At 49.1% G+C, this 22,649-nt stretch overlaps 1 protein-coding gene across 4 annotated transcripts in view; it reads right to left on the bottom strand.

Annotated features, from left to right (window-relative positions):
* Positions 1–22,649, bottom strand: part of LIMS1 (LIM zinc finger domain containing 1) — an 82,778-nt gene that overhangs the window by 23,206 nt on the left and 36,923 nt on the right. The window contains exon 1 of one of the 4 annotated variants that reach the window (XM_070379501.1): positions 8,882–9,075. The exons of 2 other annotated variants lie outside the window; for them this stretch is intronic. In XM_070379501.1, the coding sequence (XP_070235602.1) occupies positions 8,882–8,988 (107 nt within the window). In that variant the 5' untranslated portion in view covers positions 8,989–9,075. Of the gene's footprint in view, positions 1–8,881; positions 9,076–22,649 lie in introns of those variants that run through there. One more of the 4 variants, XM_005889968.3, reaches the window with a different exon arrangement.

Here is a 22,649-nt window from a genome sequence, read left to right as displayed (position 1 = left end):
CACCAGGATCCAGGGAGCTCCCCACCTGTGTCCCTCTGAGCCCGGGGAGGGGTCCCTCTGCCCCTCCCACCCACAAACTCCCTGGAAGCTGCGGAAGGGAGGCCTGTGCAGGGGAAGCACAGGACTCAGGAGGCGGAGTGGTGCCCTGCGGTGTCTTCCACATTTATGACTTAAATGATATAAAAGGGACGTGAGTCTTCCTGACTCTGGGGCCCTAATCCTCTTGTCAACAGAGCTGACGCCAGGGTGGCCGTACACCTGCCTGTCCCCAGTCCACACCAAGCACAGCCAAGCACAAACCAGAACCATCTCTACTTACTGCATAAATGAGAGCAGAGATGCCACCAGAACTGACCTGGCCCAGGACACATGACTGAGCTGGGAAAAGAGAAAGAACAAAATGACCAAGCTTTCAAAGAGCTCAGTTTACCAGGAAAGCCAACTGGAAGATGCACACTGAGAATGGTGCCAACAAATCCCACCTCCGGTGCCACAAACACTCCCGCCAAGCTCTCCGACCAGGAGACCCTGACTTCTAAGTGTCCAGTTTCATAGGAATCCTGCTTGGCAGCTGAGCCAGAACCCCCACCTCCATCAGATCCTCGAATCCCTCCCCCCACCTCCATCAGATTCTCTGCATCTGACTGGTTCCTCTCCCCATCCCCCAAATCCCCATCCCAGGTGATGTCCAAAGCCCTGGCTTGTCTTCAGCAGGAATCCCGTGAGGTTGGTTTGGCTCAATCCCTCTCCCACTACACCGCCCAGCCCCAACGTCCCTCTCAGTAACTCTCCATCGCTGACCAACCCCCGCGTGTGCCTTGGCTGTAAACCCCTACTTTCCTTGTGAGACTCAGAGCTGACTGCACATCTCGGCCCCGCTGCAGGTTCCCCACATTCATCCCAACGGTCCTTCCAGTTCCCTGACAGTACCCACATCTGTGTGTCACCACCCCACCACAGCTCCAATGAAGACAGGTCAGCAGAGTGGTTAACTGGTCATTTCTGGGATTGGGCTATAAAGCGCTGTAACTCTCGTCCCCTCTCTGGGGCCACTCACACCCCCACCCCCTTCCAGCCTTAGGAAGAGGCAGATTCCCAGACCCTCAGCACAGGCACTGGCCCACAGGAGATGGGAGATGATCACAATGGTGACTGCAGGCCTGCCAGCAGCAAATCCTGCCCACAGGTCAGATCTGGCTGCCCGGCTGGTTTTGTAAATACAGTTCACCAACACCTGGATTCACATATTCCAAGCCTGCACTCACACACTATGACAGAGAGCTGAGTAGCTATGACACAGACAGCTTACAAAGCCTGAGATATTTATCACTGGCTCTTAACAAAAAGTCTGCCAGCTCCCATTGCTGCTAAGTGCTGGGTAATTTGTTTCTCACAGAAGATAATTAACGCACTCGCTCCTGCAGCATCTTGGGCCTTTCTCTAACAACATGCGGTCTCTTACGTATCTCTCTCTCTCTGCTTTCCACGCACACGAACTTCTCTGCTAGCAGACAATGAGTATTTCAACCAGCTTCCCCACTCACATCGCTGGCACGTGGCAGGACCTTAACGACGCAGACAGAACCACAAACGTCTAGTGCAGAAAACCCACAACCTGACAGTATATCCTTTAAATACAGCACAATATTAAATTAAGAAGAGCCCAGACTACAATCTGTGCCGAATAGGAATTATTTCCAGCTAAATCACTTACAAGGCATTTCTTGACTGCCACACAAAGAATGATTCCAGATCCAGGAAAATTTTTGATCTTTTTTGGTTATACTTTTATAAAACCTCACTGTCTAAAATACCTTTGGCTCAGTGGTAAAGAATCTGCCTGCCAATGCAGGAGACTTGGGTTCTATCCCTGGGTTAGGAAGATCCTCTGGAGTAGGAAATGGCAACCCACTTGAGTATTCTTGCCTGGAAGATCCCCTGGACAGAGGAGCCTGAGGGGCTACAGTCCATGGAGTTGCAAAGAGTCAGACATGACTTAGCAACTAAATAACAAAACATCAGGTGATCTCCAACCCTGCCTAGATTCAGTTCACTTCAGTTCAGTTCAGTCGCTCAGTCGTGTCCGACTCTTTGTGACCCCATGAATCGCAGCATGCCAGGCCTCCCTGTCCATCACCAACTCCCGGAGTCCACCCAAACCCATGTCTATTGAATTGGTGATGCCATCCAACCATCTTATCCTCTGTCGTCCCCTTCTCCTCCTGCCCTCAATCTTTCCCAGCATCAGGGTCTTTTCAAATGAGTCAGCTCTTCGCATCAGGTGGCCAAAGTATTAGAGTTTCAGCTTCAACATCAGTCCTTCCAATGAACACCCAGGACTGATCTCCTTTAGAATGGACTGGTTGGATCTCCTTGCTGTCCAAGGGACTCTCAAGAGTCTTCTCCAACACCACACTTCAAAAGCATCAATTCTTTGGCGCTCAACTTTGTTTATAGTCCAACTCTCACATCCATACATGCCCACTGGAAAAACCATAGCCTTGACTAGACGGACCTTTGTTGGCACAGTAATGTCTCTGCTTTTGAATATGCTATCTAGGTTGGTCATAACTTTTCTTCCAAGCCTAGATTACTGACATTAGTTTTCACCATGAAACAAAGAATATGTTTTTTGGCACCTGGAAATGTTACTGAAATTTTCCAGAGAGACACTTTTTTTGTTTTGTTTTGCCACACCGGGGGCCTGCAGGATCTTTGTTCCTCAACCAGGGATGGAACCTAAGCCCTTGGCAGTGGAAGCGCAGTCTGAATCACTCTTGGGGATCCAGTGGTTAGGACTCAGAGCTTTCACTGCTGAGGGCTTGAGTTCAACCCCTGGGCGCAAGCTGCAAGGTGAAGCAAATAAAATAAAATTTGTAAACCACTGCAGAATCTCAGTTTTGCCCCAACAACTTCTGTGTGCTAGAGCTACGAACTAAGGCTGGCAGCAGAGACTCTCAGAGGTCAGCACACACTCTCTGTGCTCTGATTCCTGGTTGGGTCCCAGCTCTGACTCCCTCCACACAGATGCTGGGGCAGGAGGACAATGTTCAGGCAAGATAAAAAGCAGGATATTCTCCTAGTGTTTAGTTTTAATTTTAAGCGATATATTCATTATGACACAAAAATGTCATGTGCGTGTGCGTGCGTGCGTGCTAAGTCGCTTCAAGCTGTGTTTGACTCTGCGATCCTATGGATGGTAGCCTGCCAGGCTCCTCTGTCCATGGGATTTTCCAGGCAAGAATCCTGGAGTGGGTTGCCATGCCCTCCTCCAGGGGATCTTCCCCCCAAAATGTCATATTTTTTAGCTTTTAAAATCTATTTTCTCTGGCAAATCTCTATGAATTATCAATGAGGCAGAAAAATTCCATTTTGTTCCAACAGGCATTATAGGAGGTTACCCTTGGTAAATTTTTAACTTTTAAGATATGATCAGGTGTATTCTGACTGTCAGGTAAGAAATCTTAGCCTAAACCTGAGAGAGGCCTAAGTGAGTAGTCAAGAGTTCACACTCTGAACACTCGGTTCCCAAAGTGCCAACCATGGGTCTTCTAGGCCCTTCCTTCTCTGTGAACAGTGCAGCACCCTGTGAGAACACCTCATAGCCAGAAAAGCTGGGAACTGTGAGAGAGGCCAAGCTGGTATAAAGATTCATTATTTTAAATTTATATGGAAACTATTTATTAATAATCTTACCCACTGTGTGTTTGGGAAAGATTTCATAAATAGAACAAAAAAAGCAAAAACTTTACATAAAGAAAAAGATGAATAAACTATCAAAATTAAAAAAAAAAACAACACCTCTGGGCTTCCCTGGTTGCTCAATGGTAAAGAATCCGTCTGCCAATGCAGGAGACACAGGTTCGTTCCCTAATCTAGGAAGATCCCACATGCAGTCCCACATGCAACTAAGTCCCACATGCAACTAAGCCCATGCACCACAACTACTGAGCCAGGGAGCTGCAGTTCCTAGGGCCTGTGTTCTGCAACCAGAGAGACCAGGGCAGAGAGAAGCCCCAAACCACAAGTAGAGAGTAGCCGCCAATCTCCACAACTAGAGGAAAACCCGCGCAGCAACAAGGACCCAGCACAGCCAAAAATAAATAAATAAGTAAAATTATTTTAAAAAATCCTTCTGCTTTTCAAAGAACATTTATAAAAATAAGAAGACAAGTCACAGACTGGGAGGAGATTTTTGTAAAATAGGTATCTGACAATATCTGACCTGTATCTGGAATACATAAAGCACTGTTTCAACTGAATACTGTAAGAAATAATACAGTGAAAAATGGGCAAAAACTGAACGGTAATTTTGCCAAAAAAGATACAGGATATCTTGTATAAATAACACAAGAAACAACACTCAACTTCACAAATGGTGAGAGAAATGCAAGGAGACGTCAGTACATGCTCCAGAAAGGCTAAAAGTTGAGGCCCCAGACCTCAACAAGTTTGGGGGAGGATGTGGAGAGAATGGATTCCTGGAACACGGCTGGCGGGATTACAAAATGGTACAGCCTCTTTGGAAAACAGTTTAGCCATTTCTCAAAAAATTAAGTGTGTACCCACCAAACAACCCCGCCTTTCCCTGCAATTGAAAGGAAAGCACAGAACTTGTATGTGAACATTCATGCAAATATCATTTGAAACGGCCAAGACCTGGACGCCACTCAACCCTCAACCAATAAACGCAGTAAATCTATAAGTGGACAGCGGCTCAGCAGTCCTGAATGATCCCGAGTCAGGCACCGTGGACTTGTCTCAAAACAATTATGCTGAGTTAAAAGAGCCAAAAGAATACAGAGGGTACATGATTGAATGGTTCTATTTATACACAACCCTAGAAGATGAAAATGCAGCCAGAACGACCACAGTGGCCAAGGGTCCTAAGGGATGCGGGAGGGTCACCGACACAGGCTGGGACTTGGGGACTTGCACAACCTTGATGGTGGTACTTGTCAAAACTGATCCAGCTACACATTAAACTGTGTATCTACTGAGCTCATTCGTTTCACCTCAACAAAGCTGTTTCTAAAAAACTGCACACTGGGATGATCTTTACTATTTGGGGAAAAACACTGCTATGGGTGGGATTCTGCCCCCTAAAGGACGTGCAGACGTCCTGACCCTGGTACCTGGGAATGTGACCTTACTGGAAATGGAGCGTCTGCCAACTTAACTAAGGTACAAGCTGAGGGTGCACTGGAACAGGCAGGTGTGACACCCACGTGTCTGGTGCCCTTACGAGGGGAGAAAAGATGGAAAAGAAAGAGAGGAAGACGCCACATGGTGACACAGCCACAGGGGGAGTGGACACAGCCACGGCGGGGGGGGGTGGACACAGCCACGGGAAGACACACAGCCACAGGGGAACACAGCCATGGGGGGGGTGGACACAGCCACGGAAAGGGACACACAGCCACAGGGGGAACACAGCCATGGGGGTGGACACAGCCACGGAAAGGGACATACAGCCACGGAAAGGGACACACAGCCACAGGGAACACAGTCATGGAAAGGGACACACAGCCACGGGAAGACACACAGCCACAGGGGGAACACAGCCATGGAGGGGTGGACACAGCCACGGAAAGGGACACACAGCCACGGAAAGGGACACACAGCCATGGGAAGACAAAGCCACGTGGGGACACACAGCCACAGGGGGACACACAGCCATGGGAAGACACACAGCCACGGGAAGACACACAGGCATGGGGGGGTGGACACGGCCATGGAAAGGGACACACAGCCACGGGAAGACACACAGCCACAGGGGAACACAGCCACAGGGGAATGCACAGCCACGAGGGGGACACACAGCCATGAGGGGGACACACAGTCGTGGGGGGAAACACAGCCACAGGAAGACACACAGCCACAGGGGCAGACACAGCCATGGGGGAACACAGCCACAGAGGAACACACAGCCAAGGGAGGACACACAGTTATGGGAGACACAGCCACGGGGCAGACACAGCCATAGGGGACACAGAGCCAAGGGAGGACACACAGCTATGGGATGACATAGCCACGGGGGGGCAGCCACGGGAGGACACAGCCATGCAATGAGAGGCCAGGGTGGGGTGATGCCCAACAAGTCAGACACACTGAAAGACCCCCTGCAGCTGCTGGGGGAGCTGCCAGGCTGATTTCTGACCCCGAGTCTCCACAGAATCACATATTTCTGCATCTGAAGCTTTCCTGGCTGTGTGGTACTTGTTGTGGCAGTTCTAAGAAGCTGATGGGACCACTGATCTGTATGAATGTGAAACATACTTCATGATTATTTCTAAAAGTAGATTTTACATAAGAACATTTGTGTCTAAAGTGGATACCGGCAGTGTTTCTCAGGAAAGCCTTTCACAAGCTTCTGTTCTAAACAGTTTCAGTTTGAGGTAGGAAGAACTTTCATGACTCTTGTGTGCTCTTTAGACACATGTGTCCTGTTGCAGAGCACAGTCTTCAGTTTCAACTCAAAAGGAAAACATATTCTGGCAGTGAGCAGAGCCAGGCTAGTCTCTGTTTTTTCCTGCCTGAATCCATGATCGTGCCAAGAAAACAACAGGTGTGTGGGGGTCAGAGTTAGCGTGGTTTTGTGCAACTCTGAGGTGCCTGGTGTCACAGGTGCTCAGTCCAACAGCAGCTCATGGGAGGAACACTTGCAGGTGACCCTCTGGGACCCAGACCCTGGTATCCCAGGGTGGCACGGCCTTGACTCTGCACAGAGTAGGTGCTCATCCCCGGTGTCCCTGGGCAGCCCAATCTCAACTCAGCGCACAGTAGGCACTCATCTCTGGTGTCTCAGGGTGGCCCCGCTTCGACCCAGCACACAGTAGGCCTTCATCCCCGGTGTCTTGATTTGGCGCACAAGGAGACATCGGAGGAGTGTCAGCTGAGTGAGTAACCCACACAGGGCAACATTCACACAAAACACTACCTCCTGTTAAGCCAGTGGCGAGGGTTTAACACTGAATAACGGTAGTGATCTTTATCCTTGTTTTAAAGAGGAGCCTCTTGAGGTTCATCTAGGTTTCCTGACCCAGCAGCCTGAACTGGGCGTGTCTAACCTCAAAGTCAGCCCTCCCACCCCTATTATCCGAGGAGCATGACTTGATACTACACACAGACTTCCGAGGTGAAAACCCTGCCTCTCTAGATCGATAGAGGACTTTTTCCTGGCTAAGCTCGCAGTCCTAAAATACACAGTCACTTCCCTGCACCTGGGGACAGAGAAATGGCAGAAGCCCAAATCCCTTCTTATCACCAGGGGACGACAAAGCAGAATCAACAGAAACACGACCCCTCAACCCAAGGCAACAGGCAATACACCTTAAGAATGATTCTTCTTCCGGTGATGTAAACTCCAGACAAAAGAAAATAATCGCATTGTTTCAAAGGCCTCTATGACTACACAGGTAACCAGCCCCTCTGACGTGTAGGTAGGCTCATTCATGGGGACTCTGGCAACTGTGAAAATAAATCAAAGACGGCTGGTCCCAAATGTTGTTTTATATAACTTTTTTAAAAAGTAAATTCTTTAGGATCTCAAATCTGAAATCAAACTATTTTTGGTAAGTTTTTGCTCTCAGAGCAAGAATAGATTGGAGTTCATTTCAGTGGTCGTGATTACCTGCCTCTCTGGTCAAGCATGATGCGTTCAACATTCCCATGAAACCTCATCCTTATCCCTGGTGGTCCCATGGTTAAGACTCTGCACTTCCACTGCAGGGGCCACGGTTCAACCCCTGGTCAAGGAACTGAGATCCCACAAGTTGCATGGCACAGACAATAACAACAAAAAATCTGTTTAATCCAGTCAGTTCAAAGTTAAGATGGCTGAATGCAGCTAAGAGACACACGAAGTCACAGCGAAAAAAATCCAAATAACGTTGGTGTCAACACCGGGCTTCCCTGGTGGCTCAGTGATAATCTGCCTGCAATGCGGGAGACATGGGGTCTACACCTGAGTCGGGAAGATCTCCTAGAGAAGGAAACGGCAACCCCCTCCAGTATTCTTGCCTGGAGACTTCCATGGACAGAGGAGCCTGGCGGGCTACAGTCCATGGGGTCACAGAGTTGGACACCACTGAGCGACTTAATGCTGCAGCTCTCTCCAAATGCAGACAAGAGTGGACAATTTTCAAATAAACGTTTCCCTCCCAAAGTACAGATATTGTGGTAAATTTGTAGACAAATTTAATATGTTTAAAGAGCTTCCTTGTCAATTTTTTCCTTTAAATAAATTAAACTCTAAAAATAAATCCATAGGAGAAAGAGCAATAGTATATAATGTATTTGTTCCTCCCACATCTAAGTGGAAAAATCAAATGCATGAACAGAGGGTCCGCAACACACTGATGTGCTGCCCAGCATAGGTGTCAGGAGCAGGGTTCCCTCAGACAAAGCCGCTACCCCTCACAGCGAACACAGCAGTTTAACCCATAGCTTAATGTGGCAGGGGCTTTTCAGAACCTAAAACCTAAGAAAGAAATTCAGTAGGGGCAACAAAAACTAAAAATGTGTTGTCTGAGGCAAGTTATGGAAATAGAAAACTCCTAAGCTCCTCAGTTACAAAGGTCTGGGGTTTGTGATGTCCTTCCTTCCCTTCCAGGTACATTCAGAAGTTGCTCTGCCTTCCTCTGTGAAATCCATTTCAGTAACAAAGAACCTTCGAAGCCACCCCGACCCCCACCAAGACACCATCCACAAACCTCACCCCTAAAGAGCAGAGAAAAACTCCTCTGAAACGCATCCTAAGAAGCCAAAGGGATGCATGTCTCCACCGTCCGCAGCTCTACCATTACTGGTAGCGGACTCAGGACTGAGAGAGACCCGCGGAGCTCAGGCTGCCCATCCCCGTTCTCGCGGCTCCACTCACCTGAGCACTTCCTCCCGCTGCCCCGGGAGCCGCAGGCTGTCCGGCCGGTCCCTCCGCCGGCGGTAGAGCCCCGACTGCGAGAGCTCTTTCAGCTGCAAGGCCGTCATGCTCCCCACCCTCCAGGGCCCGCCCCCGACCCCCGACCGCGACCCTCGGAGCTCGGCACCAACGGAGACTGTCCTGTCCCACAGGCACACCTGGCCCAGGGAGAGGCCTGGGGCGGTGGCGCCCTGCCCGGCGCTTCCTGCTTCCCCGACGCACCCCCTCCCTGGGCCGGGCTTATCTCCGCCTGCACCTGGGGTGGGGGGCGGGGGGACCTGGTGCTCACGTGTTGACCAACAGGCAAAGCCTGGCGGCGGTGAGCCATCACACCGGCGCCGGCATGAATCCTACCAGCATCGTTCTGATCAAAACCGGCTGAAAAGTCCCTGAAAGGTAGCGACTAGAGGAGGGGCCTGCCCTGTTCTATTTGCCAGGAAACCCACCAACACTTCACAGGCAGCTGCCGGTGTCAAGAAGTGCCTGGTCATCAGGAGCTCATAGGGACATTTTCCTTAAAAAAAAAAAAAAAAAAAAAGCCCAGTTCTCAAGGCATCAGCTAGTTCCTCCCTCTCCACTGAGCTCTAAATCCTCTTTAGAAAGGAAGGAAGTGCCTTCTTTCCTCCCCCATTAAATGTTACTCAAAAATTCATAACTGAAAGGAAAGTGGTTTCTTCTACCAACCCCCATTCGGGGATTGTCTCAACTCAGGATCGCCTGGGGTCCTTTCACCTGAGATGCCCAAAGTCTACCCAGAACTGTCCTGGGTGCCCAGGAGCCCTGCATGTTTGACCCCAAGTAAGGAGGGCAGGTCTGGTTCCTGGGGTAAAGAGTGTAGGTGGGTGTCTGCAGAATGGGGGACAGACAATAGGGACACATCCTTGTCACCCGGCCCTGCAGGATGCCAGGAAGACAGCAGGCAGCTCTGACTCAGCCTCTTCTCAGGACAGGCCACTCTTGCTCTCCGCCAGCAGCCTGGCTTTGTGGTTCCGGCAATTTCTGTCTGTGTCAGCATCTTCCTGCCAGGATCTCCTCCAGGCTGAGAGCAGAATGGCTCTGAAAGTTCTTTTCACTCCAAGAGTTAAAGAGTTAACATACTCCCCTCTCTAGGACGTTTATTGTGAATCCAAGTATTGGGGCATCCCATGGAAGCAGGGTCTCTTCTTGGTCTCTCTCCTTCACTCAGCACTGCAGCCCTGGCTCCCCTGGGGCTGCAACCCTGATCCCATCGCCCACTAGAAACATGACTTTCTACAGCTGCCATCAAAATGCAATATCCAGTTTTAAAGAAGATGCATTGGGGAAATTAGTAATTGTTGTGTGTGTGTTAGTCACTCAGTCGTGTCCGACTCTTTGCGACTTCATGGACTGTAGCCCACCAGGCTTTTCTGTCCACGGGATTCTCAAGGCAAGAACAGTGGAGCGGGTTGCTATTCCCTTCTCCAGGGGATCTTCCAGGCCCAGGGATCAAACCCAGGTCTCCCACACTGCAGGCAGATTCTTCAAGGTCTGAGCCACCAGGGAAGCCCAAGTAATATTGTTACCACTCTAGATTTAATTAGTGATGAAAGGTAAAAGCAAAGAAGTGACAGGTGTTGCCTTCCCTCTCTCTGGGAGGGGACACAAAACTGGTGCTTGGGAGCCTTGGCATTGGGCAGAGCAGCAGAAGACAGCTGTGTACCTCCTGGACTTTCACTGTCCCGCTTATTCAAGATAAATGCGAGAAATATAGAAGATTTACATATACCTTTCATACAAAGCTCTAGAATCCTACTGAGACCCCCCCAAAAAAAATACAGAAAAGTTGAAAGTTTACAGTAATAGAAACCTCAAATCAGGACTCCTAAAGTGTCTAATTCTTATAGTTTTTGTCATGACTGGTGAAAAACACAGAGAAAAAAAATTTTTTTTTTTTTTTTTACTCTAAGCATCAAAACAGGTAAGACACCTAATGAATAGAACACAATTACTTGTGGCCACTGCAGACACAGAAACTTTAACATAGGACTATAACATAGTTATATGGATATGTCCTATAACACAGGACATATGTATCTATAAGAAAATGTAAATAAGAGAGCTTGATTTTGGTTTTTGTTCATGGTGTTTTTTTTTTTTTTTAAACTTTTTATTTTGTATTGGGGTATAGCCAGTTATTAACGTTGTGACAGTTTCATGTGAATAGCGAAGGGACTCAGCCACACATATACATGTATCCATTCTCCCCCAAATCCCCCTCCATGCAGGCTGGCACATAACATTGAGCAGAGTTCCCTGTGCTGTCCTTGTTGGTTATCATTTCAAATATAGCAGGGTGCACATGTCCATCCCAAATTCCCTAACTGTCCCTTCCCTCCTCCTTAACCCATAAGTCGGTTCTCTAAGTCTGAGTGTCTCTGTTAAGAGAGCTTCATTTCTAAGAGACCTTTTGAAGGTTCTAGGCGGCCCGCTGACAAGGAGAAAGGGCTTGGAAACCAGTAAAGCTGACGAGACAGGAAACACCTTCTGTGTAGGATGAATCCTGTAGGTGATGAGTCTAAGGTTAAAAGGATGTGAACAGGAAAAAAAAAGAACAAACCGAAACAATTCACGGCCTTTGACTTTTAAAATAGCTGTGCTGACAGATAGAAATTTCAGTAAACTGATGCTAATATATGCTACCAACTGGGCAAAATTAAATCCCGAGGTTTTGGGCAAAGGTCTTTTAACCACTGTCATTTTACTGACAACAGATTGAGACAGACAGAGCTGTCCCTCTGGCCCAAGTTCACTGGGAGTTGCTGTGCGGGGTGTGCAGCTGGGGTGACCTACCCCCAGCAAAGTTTTCTGTGTGGAAAGAGGGAGGGGGAGTGCACAGGAGGCAGTGACAAGGGCATCTCACGTCCCTGGTTCCTTCCTTTCAAGCTTTTCCACCGAAGTTGTCAACTGAGCCTGGGTGGAGATCAGGGCTATTTAAAAATAGTTTTAAATTTCAAAGGACTGTCTAAGCATCTGGTACTGAGGGAGGCCATGTGGGTGTCTACATGGGAAGTTCATTTCTCAGAGTAGAGCAGTGCTCCCACCTGATGAAGCTCCCGGGCTCCCTGCCCCCACCTTTACTGCCCATCAGCTGCCAAGGAGCTGAAGGTTCATAAACACACCGCCGAGGGGCACCTCCCAACTCCCACCACAGGGGCGGCTGCTCTGTGAACCTGCCCGCCCGCCACCGGGCTCTCCTGGGACCTGATGGCTCTGCCAGTTTATTCTCTTAGATGAAATGACTATACAGGAAGGTCCAGGGAGCATCGCACCAGGCCTTGCTCTGCAGGTTGACCTCTGACCCTGGGCCCCACCTTTCGGGGGTCATGGACCATCTGTGAGTCTGATAAAGGTCAGTGAGCCTCAGCAATGACTGTGAGCACAACACTGCCTCCACCTCAGGGCACGGGCAGGGGACTTACAGGGACACCCCTGCCTTTGGCAGGGGGAGCCCTGAGCTCAACTGCGGCCAGACTCTGGTTCAGGGGAGTTACTGCTATCTTCCTCAACTTCTCCCCACCTCCCAGCTCATCTCTGCCTCTGGCCTCACCCTCCTCTCTGTCCTCCACATTTGCAGGAGGTCTTCCCAAACATAAACTCACAGGTAGTGGAAAACCCTGCAGTGCCCCCTACCCCAGCCAATCCCCCGCTCAGTATCACTGCAGGCGTCCCTCTCACAGTGGGCTTTGGGACGAGGGTCTCCACCTGCTCCGCCACCAGATACCAGCCCTCCCAGAGAAGCTGTACAGCTACTTCATCCCTGGTCGACAAGGCCAGGTACACCGTACAGCAGGCATTCCCTAAGTTCTCTTAGTTGGTTTAGTTGTCCAACCAACTGATTCCAAGAGACTTGTCAGTTTATGATGATGCTAAGCTTGAGATGAATGCCCCGGAGCTTTGAAACTCTTAACCCTAACCCTGTTTTGCTTCTACATTTAACATGCGACGTTACCTAAGTGAGAATCATAAAGGCACATCCCTTCCATGATTTTGGGAAATGCTACTTTCCTCGCAGAATCCCCGACACTGTGTATATGTAGGGCTGAGCACCTCCCATGAGCATGAACACTTTCTTTTGTGAGAAAAACTAGAACACTGGCCCTGGTCTGCCCCTTCAGCTGAGTCAGTGAGGTTCTCAGTGTGCCTGCTCCACGCACTCCTTCAGGCCATGGGGAGTGAAGAGAGCTGGTTAAACCCTCTGCCTTGAAGAATGGGCTGCCAGTGTCCTGCATGGCAGGTTCCTTGGAGGAGGGGGCTGAAGCTGCACAGGCTTCCCGGCCAGCACTGGGTGGGCCCCGGGTCAGGCCCCCTCCCCAGACCGGGAGCCTCAGGCTGCAGACGCCTGAACAGTGGACACTGCCAGGCTGCCAGGCCATGAATCTCCTCGTAGGATGAGAGAAGAATTTTGTTTTGCCAACACTCTGAACTCAGTGGAAACGAGTCCTTTTCAGTTTACATTTTATCACATGAGTAATCACCTTTGGAGTAAGCAAAGTTTCCCTGATGGAGCACAGCAGTCCCCATACTCCCTCCCCCCAGACACTGGCTTTCTTGTCATCCATGAAGGCTCAGACCCCATGTTTCTCATTCACAGGTTCAAACTCAAGTACAGCAGTGTGTGAGAGGGCTGAATCCACCGTCCAGAAAAGAAGTCACCAAAAACACGGTCCCTAACCTGTTTGCCAGTCCGAGAGCGCCCCTCCTCCTCTTGGGGAGCCTCGATGATGAAAGTCATCCATCAGAAACAGAGGGGGCGGGGATGAGATTAGAGAGTCAGGCGGGGGTGGGGGTGTGGGGGGTTGTCTCTCAAAGGTCTCTTTATCCTAAGAGCCTGGGAACCACAGGGGCCTGAGAAGATCAAACTTGTTTTGCAAAGACCCCTCTCACACACCTGGGAGCCAGGAGGCCTAGGCTTCAGAGGAGAGACCGGGGGGAGGGCATTTAGGGAGAGGAGGGGGTGAGGGGGGTGACGGACCAGACAGGGAGCCAAGGCTGCACCCCTTCTGCCTCAATCCTGCCTGTGGAAAGCCAGCATTTAAATCCACTTTGAATCTAAGATTTTCAAAAAGTGTTACAAAAGAAAAGGCTGGGACACAGACAGACGTGTCCGTGTGGCGCTGTGTGCGGAGCTTATGTACTGCTCACAGCTCACAGTCCACCCAGCATTCATCCCGGTCCCACCAGCCATGGATCATCACTACCCTCGCTGTTCAGAAGAGGTGACCAAGTATCAAAGCAGGTCGGTGTCTAGACAAGCACAGCCACCAAGGGGGCATGTGGAGCAACACTTGGCCTCGCTGCTGCCCCTGGGCCCAAGCTCAGGCCACTAGTCAGCAGGAGGTCTGCCCTGAGCCTCTCAGGTGGACAAGCCCACCCAGGAGCTCTAGGGACACACAGTGAGGGGCCTAGGGGGAACTGCCCCCAAATGTTCCTCGAAGGCAGATGGACTACTCTAAACTAAAGGTACTTAAGAATGGTGGATGCAACAGGGACACTGTGACCCCTCCTCCATCACCCGAGGCAGGAGCTGAGCCTCCATAAAGGATGTGCTTATCAGTGGACAGAGAACCTGAACAAACAAACCCTCAGCCTCTTTAGGGGACCAACCCCGGGCCAAACTGCTCAGATTCTTCACTAATTGAGCATCCAAAGCCTGCGCTTCTTTGTTCTGTCACGTGTGCATGCGTGCTAAGTCGCTTCAGTCCTGTCTGACTGTGCAACCCTACGGACTGTAGCCTGCCAGGCTCTTCTGTCCATGGGATTCTCCAGGAAAGAATATTGGAGTGGGTTGCCATGACCTTCTCCAGGGGATTTTCCTGACCCAGGGACTGAACCCAGGTCTCCTGCATTGCAGGCAGATTCTTTACCATCTGGGGCTTGCCTGGTGGCTCAGCTGGTAAAGAATCCACCTGCAATGTGGGAGACCTGGGTTCGATCCCTGGGTTGGGAAGATCCCCTGGAGAAGGAAAAGGCTGCCCATTCCAGTATTCTGGCCTGGAGAATTCCATGGGCTGTATAGTCAGTGGGGTCGCAAAGAGTCGGACACGACTGAGTGACTTTCACTTTCTTTACAATCTGAGCCACTAGGTAAGCCCCTCTTTGTCCTGGCAACTGCTTTCAAATTTGTTTCTTTGTCTAACGAATATAAAAGCCACCTTCTTTGGCCACATTTTGGGTCCCACTTCTGTGAGACCTCCGTGCGCAGGAATTAAGACTTGCCTCTTCGTCTCCTGTTCATCTGTCTTGTGTCAATTTTACTATCAGTCCAGAGACAAGAACTCCAGCGGGGTGGGAGGGTGTCTCCTCGCCACTGCAGGCACAGGAGCCCTGAGGACACCCCCAGACTAAACACAGGCTGGAGAGACTGAACCACATCCCCACCCCATCCCCCGTCCCACCAGCCCCATTCCCTCCCTGGAGCCAGGACCCCAGTCGACCTGGATGAATGTGGTGGATGGGTACCAAGGGTACAAAAGGAGACCAAGGGCACTGACACGGACTTTCCTCCTACAGTTTCAGGAGAAAAAGCCAGTGGACAGAGTCAGACGTGAACCTTTGATGTCACTGGATTCCTGGACTGCTTGGAGACCATCTCCCTTCAGGGTATGGTGAAGACTCGGGCTTCCAAGAGTTCAGGGAAAAAGGCAAAGATTCTAAAGAAAACAAGTTTTCTCAAGACCAAGTGTGTTGTTGAACAGAACAGGGGACTGAGGGGGGCCCACGCCCCCAGCTCCTGGTCTGCAAGCCCTCTATTGACAGCCTCCTCAATGTCTGTCAACAGAAAAGCAGATGTAACATGTTGTGAGTTCTTCATTCAACACCGGACAGCTACAGAAGAGAGTGAAAGTAAAGTGAGAGTCGCTCAGTCGTGTCCGACTCTTTGCGACCCCATGGACTATACAGTCCATGGAATTCTCCAGGCCAGAATGCTGGAGTGGGCAGCCTTTCCCTTTTCCAGGGGATCTTCCCAACCTAGGGATCGAACCCAGGTCTCCCACATTGCGGGCGGATTCTTTACCAGCTAAGCCACTGGCCCAAGAATACTGGAATGGGTAGCCATTCCCTTCTCCAAGGGATCTTCTTGACTCAGGAAATGAACCAGGGTCTCCTGCATTGCAGGCGGATTCTTTACCAGCTGAGCTACGAGGGAATCCCAGAGAAGAGAGATAGCTCACTAAAGCTTCACAGATAACCCATGAATGAACCAAGAACAAGGCTGAGAGAAAAGCCCAATTTGCATAGTAACGCAGATGATACACATTATATAAAATCTGAAACAAAATAAACAAGGACTTTCCTGGAGGTCCAGTGGTTTAGATCCCCTGCTTCCATTGCAGGAGGCATGCGTGGCTTTGATCCCTGGTTGGAGAAGATTCTGCATGAAAAAGAACAAATAATCCTTCGCAATGCTGGACACCTGATGTGAAGAGCCGATTCGCTGGAAAAGACCCTGATGCTGGGAAAGACTGAAGGCAGGAGAAGGGGACAATAGAGGATGAGATGGTTGAATGGCATCACCAACTCAATGGACATGAGTTTGAGCAAGCTCCGGAAAATGGTGAAGGACAGGGAAGCCTGGAATGCTGCAGTCCATGGGTTGCAGAGTCAGACATGACTGAGCGAATGAACAATTATATGCACTGTTAAGATTACACAAGTGTTTAATAAAAGGATAAACAAGAGCTTAGTTTCCTCCTGGGGGAAAAGTAGGAGGGAAAATCATCAGTAAAGTGCACCCAGTGATAAAATTGTATTTGTAACGCTTTATTTAAGGCGGGTGATAGGTACTTGGAGGCTCCTATTTAATTCTCTGTATGTGTGTGCATGCACGCACACACTCCGTCGTGTCTGACTCTGTGACCGTGCCACCACCTGGGAAGCATTACAGTCTACATTTTCATTAAAAAAAAAAAAAAAAAAAACAAAAAAACAAAGAAGACTCAGAGCGTGCTTCTCTTGGAACAGGTTTGTAAACCAACAGGGTTTGAAGCTGCACTTCTGCCACCATGTGGCTCCTTGAGGTATTACATGCACACGATTTGCAGAAAACTCAAGTCTGAAACCGGAGAAGGCAATGGCACCCCACTCCAGTACTCTTGCCTGGAAAATCCCATGGACGGAGGAGTCTGGCAGGCTGCAGTCCATGGGGTCGCTAAGAGTCAGACATGACTGAGCGACTTCACTTTCACTTTTCACTTTCACGCACTGGAGAAGGAAATGGCAACCCACTCCAGTGTTCTTGCCTGGAGAATCCCAGGGACGGGGGAGCCTGGTGGGCTGCCGTCTATGGGGTCGCACAGAGTCGGACATGACTGAAGGGACTTAGCAGCAGCAGCAGCAAGTCTGAAACGGAGAAGGCAATGGCACCCCACTCCAGTACTCTTGCCTGGAAAATCCCATGGATGGAGGAGCCTGGTAGGCTGCAGTCCATGGGGTCGCTAAGAGTCGGACACGACTGAGTGACTTCACTTTCATTTTTCACTTTCATGCATTGGAGAAGGAAATGGCAACCTACTCCAGTGTTCTTGCCTGGAGAATCCCAGGGATGGGGGAGCCTGGTGGGCCGCCGTCTATGGGGTTGCAGAGTCAGACACGAATGAAGCGAATTAGCAGCAGCAGCAGCATTAAGTCTGAAAAGGGGCATTGTTATTTATTCTCAGGTGCAGCGTCCCAGGAAAGTGACCCACAATGAGAGCCCGAGTGTCCACCACTCTGTATGCAACCAACGCTAGAAGCCCTATTTGACCGATTGTGAACGGTGCTTGACGACAGCACAGAAAGCATGACATGATGCAAACAAAGGAAACCAGACCCCAACCTTACACCATATGCACAAAGAATAACTCAGCGTGGATTACGGACTTACACATAAGACCTGAAACTATAAACTCCCAGGAGAAATCAGAAAGGAAAAGCAACTTGACATCCGTCTTGGCAACGATTTTCTTCATGTGACCACCAAGAACGCAAGCCACCAAAGCAAAGTCGGCAAGTGGGACTACACCAAACTGAAAAGCCTCTGTCCAGCAAAAGAAACAATACAAAAATGAAAACAAAATGTACAGATGCGAGAAGAAATTTTCAAATCACATGTCACATAAGCAGTTAATACCCCAAGATGCATACTTAAAAATGTATACAGCCCAAAAGCAAAAAAACAAAAAAACATTTTCCCAAAGACTTACAGATGACCAACAGGTACACAGAAAATGGTCCACATCACTACTCATCAGGAAAATGCAAATCAAACTACAATGAAATGTCACCTCACACCTGTCAGTAACGCTTTTATGAAAGAGCCAAGAAACAACAAATGTTGGCAAGGATGTGGGGGGAAAAGGGAACCCTTATGCTCTGTGTGTGGGAATGTCAGTGTGGGCAGCCACTGTTGAACAGAGTAGGGAGGTTCCTCAAAAAACTAAAAATAGAGCTACCATGTCACCCAGCTATCTCACGTCCGGGTGTATACTGGAAGGAAATGAAATCATGATCACAGAGACAGCTTTGTGCTCTCATGTTTATGGCAGCACCACTCACAATGACCAAGACACACAGACAACCTGAGGGTCCATCGCTGGGTGAACAGATAAAAATTTCTCTCTCTCTCACATACAGGCATGCACGCACACACACACAGAGGAAAGCGTCTCAGCCATAAAAAAGGACATCCTGCCATTTGCAAAAGCATGGATGGACTGCTAGGGCATTACACTAAGTGAAATAAATCAGACAGAGAGAGACAAATACTATGTGATCGAATCTACACACGGAATCAAACAACACTGAACCCACAGAAACAGCAGAAGGGTGATGCCAGGGACTGGGCTGGGGTGGGGAGGGGAGATGCTGGTCAGAGGATACAGAGCTGAGTTCCAGTTATGAGACGAATCAGCTCTGGGGATGTATCCAGCATGGGGACAGTAATTAACAATACTGTATACGCGAAAGTCCTTTCACGAGTAGACATTTTATGTTCTCACCACAACAAAATGGTAATTATGTGTGGTCATGGGTGGGTTAATTAACCTTATCATGGTAAACATGTTGGAAAACTATATACGTGTCTCAAATCTTTACATTATACACCTTAAAATCACATGAAGTTACATGTCAATTACATCTCAAAAAAGCTGGAAAAAAGGGAAAATTTTAAAAACATTATGCTATGAAGCCCAGTCAGAGGTGATGAGAAAGTTACTGGTCATGAATTGTAGGGAAAAAAAAGGATGAATGTAAGATACATTCGAGATAGGAAGGTTAGATTAGTCATAACACCAGCAAAACCAGGTGAGATGGGCTGGCGTCCAGACACAGACATTTGCCCTGGTAGGCAAATGGGGGACCTGTGTGTAGACTCCAAATCCAGGAGCGAAGAAGCAGGAAGAAACCATGAGAAGACGCCGGTCCACAGTGTGAGGCTGATGTGCAGACCCTGGTGCTTATCACAGCAGACCTCACCAGAGATCAGCACCTCTCTTCTGAATACCCAGGTCAGAGAGACGCAAACCTAGAGCGTATACACGGCGGTCTTGAATAGACATACAGAAACAGGTCCTCGTGTGAGATCGTGTGCACTCAGGCACTAACTTGGTGAAGGGAGCAGACCACTGGCTTAACTACATTCTGTTCACTCTGTGGGGTGGGGTCTGTGATGATTGTACAGGGGTGTTTGCCCTGCCCCTTATCCTGGCTGCACCCCACAGCTGACCCCAGGCCTGTGCGGGCTCAGCCCCTCCAGTGGGAGCAGGACTCAGCATCCAGTTGAGACTCGTAAGATGGGGAAATCGACAAACAATGGGATCGCACTAAAAAGGAACAAAATAAATTAGCCACCCGCCCAAACACACACATACACAAACCTTCCCATAGGTGAGCACAGGTCTGACTGCCATGTGCTGGGCTTGATTCAGATCACCCCACATCCCACAGATGTCCCCCCTCCTCCTCCCACTCCCACCAAGGTCAGCTCCCAGGTGCTCTGACAAGTCTCCAGTTTTCCTTCCACAACAGGAAGGAAGGAAGTTTGCAAATTCACGGTCATCACAAGAGTCCATTCATGAGGATCAAGTGAGGATTAGTTTGATCTGGCCATTGCCACAGAACTGGATTTAACTTGAGAGGGTCTGAATGTAGTGATGTCTAAAATTTAATATCAAACAGAGTTTTCATGACTGCTCACCTCCTCCATGGCAGGGTCAGCAGATTCTTTTTTTCTGGCAGCACCATGAGGCTTCTGGGATCTCAGCCTGCCAATTGGGGATCAAACCCCAGACCCTGGCAGTGAGAGTACCGAGTCCTAACCACTGGACCAAAAGGTCAGAGTATGACTATTTCAGGCTCTGAGGGCCCCAGGCCTCTGTTGTGACTTTTCACTACCCCCCGTGGCTCAGAGGCAGCCCTGGATGACAGCTAACAGACGATGGGTTGCGTCCCAAGACTGATGTTCGAATAGCATGTGATTTTCACACCTGCATTTTTTTTTCAGACATTAAAAGCTGTCAAAACCATTCTTGGCTCACAGGCTGTGGCTAGGCTTGGGCTGCAGACTGAACCACATCTGATAAACACACATAAAACACCATTTACTGTATAACCATGAGAAAACAGGTTTTTCTTGATAAAATGCTAACTCCTTAAGCAATATATCGGACAGCAGGTTCCCAAAGTGAATGCCCCAAAGACCCCCAATCACAGCCTTCACAAGGACAAGTGCCGGGTTTACAACAACAGAAAGACAGACCCCCAGCTTCCATGGTGCCTGCAGCAGCACAAATGATGGAATCAAGACAGAGTCTGACCCAAACACACCCGCCCAGCTCAGCCGGGGCAGCACTCCCGCCGGGACGCCCCACACAGAGAGGAAGACCACAGCTGCTGGAGTCAAGAGGAACAGGACTGTGGGGCTCAGGAAACAGACACACCCTTCTCTTCCAAATCGGTTGTGTCCCACATTCAGGACTTCATCTGAAAAATTCCAAACAGGTGTTTCAGCATCACTGACCTCCACTTGATGCCTACTGCCCAGCTATCCATCTTTACTCTCTCCTTTTTTTAAGATTTTTTTTTAATGTGGACCGTTTCTAAAGTCTTTATTGAATTTGTTACAATATTGTTTTAGTTTTATTGTTTTGGTTTTTGGCCAAGAGGCATGTGGGATCTTTGCTCTCTGACCAGGGACTGAACCACACGCCCTGCGCTGAAAGGTGAAGTCTTAACCACTGGACCACCAGGGAAGTAAGTCCTCTTCACTCTCTGCTTCTACTTGATTTTTCCTTCCTCCCAGCTTATAAGACGTCATGCTGCTGCTGCTGCTGCTAAGTCGCTTCAGTCGTGTCCGACTCTGTGCAACCCCATAGACAGCAGCCCACCAGGCTCCCGTCCCTGGGATTCTCCAGGCAAGAACACTGGAGTGGGTTGCCATTTCCTTCTCCAGTGCATGAAAGTGAAAAGTGAAAGTGAAGTCGCTCAGTCATGTTCGATCGCGACCCCATGGACTGTAGCCTACCAGGCTCCTCCGTCCTTGGGATTTCCCAGGCAAGAGTACTGGAGTGGGTTGCCATTGCCTTCTCCATAAGAAGTCATACATGTCATTCAATTCTATTAAAGTTGTGATAAGAAAAAAAATTCTGACAAACCTCTTTACAAGGTTAAAGGTTAAAGCTAGAATACCCCCAGAACATCTTCACCTGACAGTTACCTTCATCATTCTGAACAGCAACATGGAAATGTCACCCACAGAGAGAGATGCTTTTCAGCAGAAAGCTTTCTTTGCCCCTCAGATCACATCTAAGATCTGCCTGGTAAAAAAGTCCATTTGCAAACAAGTCCATTTGTTGAGAGTAGAGGTTTACTTTAGTTCACTGATATACTGGAAAGCTGACTGGCTGGTCGGTCTACAGCAGCTTCCTACACACCAGTCCTAATTGTAAGATGTGAGCCCTGCAGGGCTTAGGCAGGGTCAGAGGTGACAGGCACAGCCTGACACAGGGCAGGAACCCACAGCTGGTAGTTATCACCATAAACAGGACACTGAAGAACGAGCTGAGAATTTAATGTGAGGACATGTGGGAGAAGTCTTTTAAGAGAAAAGCATTCCTGGTGGCTTTTTTTTTGCCATGTGTGATCTTGGTTCCCCTACCAGGGATCAAAGCCATTCCCCCTGCATTGGGAGTGTGGGGTCTGAACCACTGGCCCACCAGTGAAGTCCCCAAAGAACCACATTTCTCTCTGCAAATGGAAAAGGGGAAAGAAAGAAAATGCACACAAGGAAATTCTCCTGGTTTGTGGCGATGGACAGAGAGGGTTGTGTACTTCTCTATTTCACACACAAACGGAGGGTTGCATGTTTCCCTGTTTTTCACACACACACACACACAGCTGTGTGCTTTCTCGTTTCTTACACAGCACACACACACACAGGGCTGTGTGTTTTTCTATTTCTCACACATACACATACACACACAGAGGGCTGTGTGTTTCCCTGTTTCACACACACACAGATACACACCACACACACACACACACCACTGGTGGAAAGGACCAAACTTGGCCTGTGCTGGTAAATTGGCAGCTTATTCAATTGTCAAGAATTCACAATATTTTAACTGTCCTATTTAAAAATAGCCTTCTAGAAAACCTCAGAAATAGAGTCACCATTACAATCATGAGTTGTGGTGGGAGGGAATGACTCCTCTGTGTTATCAGAACATGT

Source organism: Bos mutus, chromosome 11 (genome assembly GCF_027580195.1).
Source record: "Bos mutus isolate GX-2022 chromosome 11, NWIPB_WYAK_1.1, whole genome shotgun sequence".
In the NCBI taxonomy this organism is placed as follows: domain Eukaryota; kingdom Metazoa; phylum Chordata; class Mammalia; order Artiodactyla; family Bovidae; genus Bos; species Bos mutus.
Note: the sequence above shows the minus strand (reverse complement) of the source record. Positions and strands in the feature narration are given on the sequence as shown.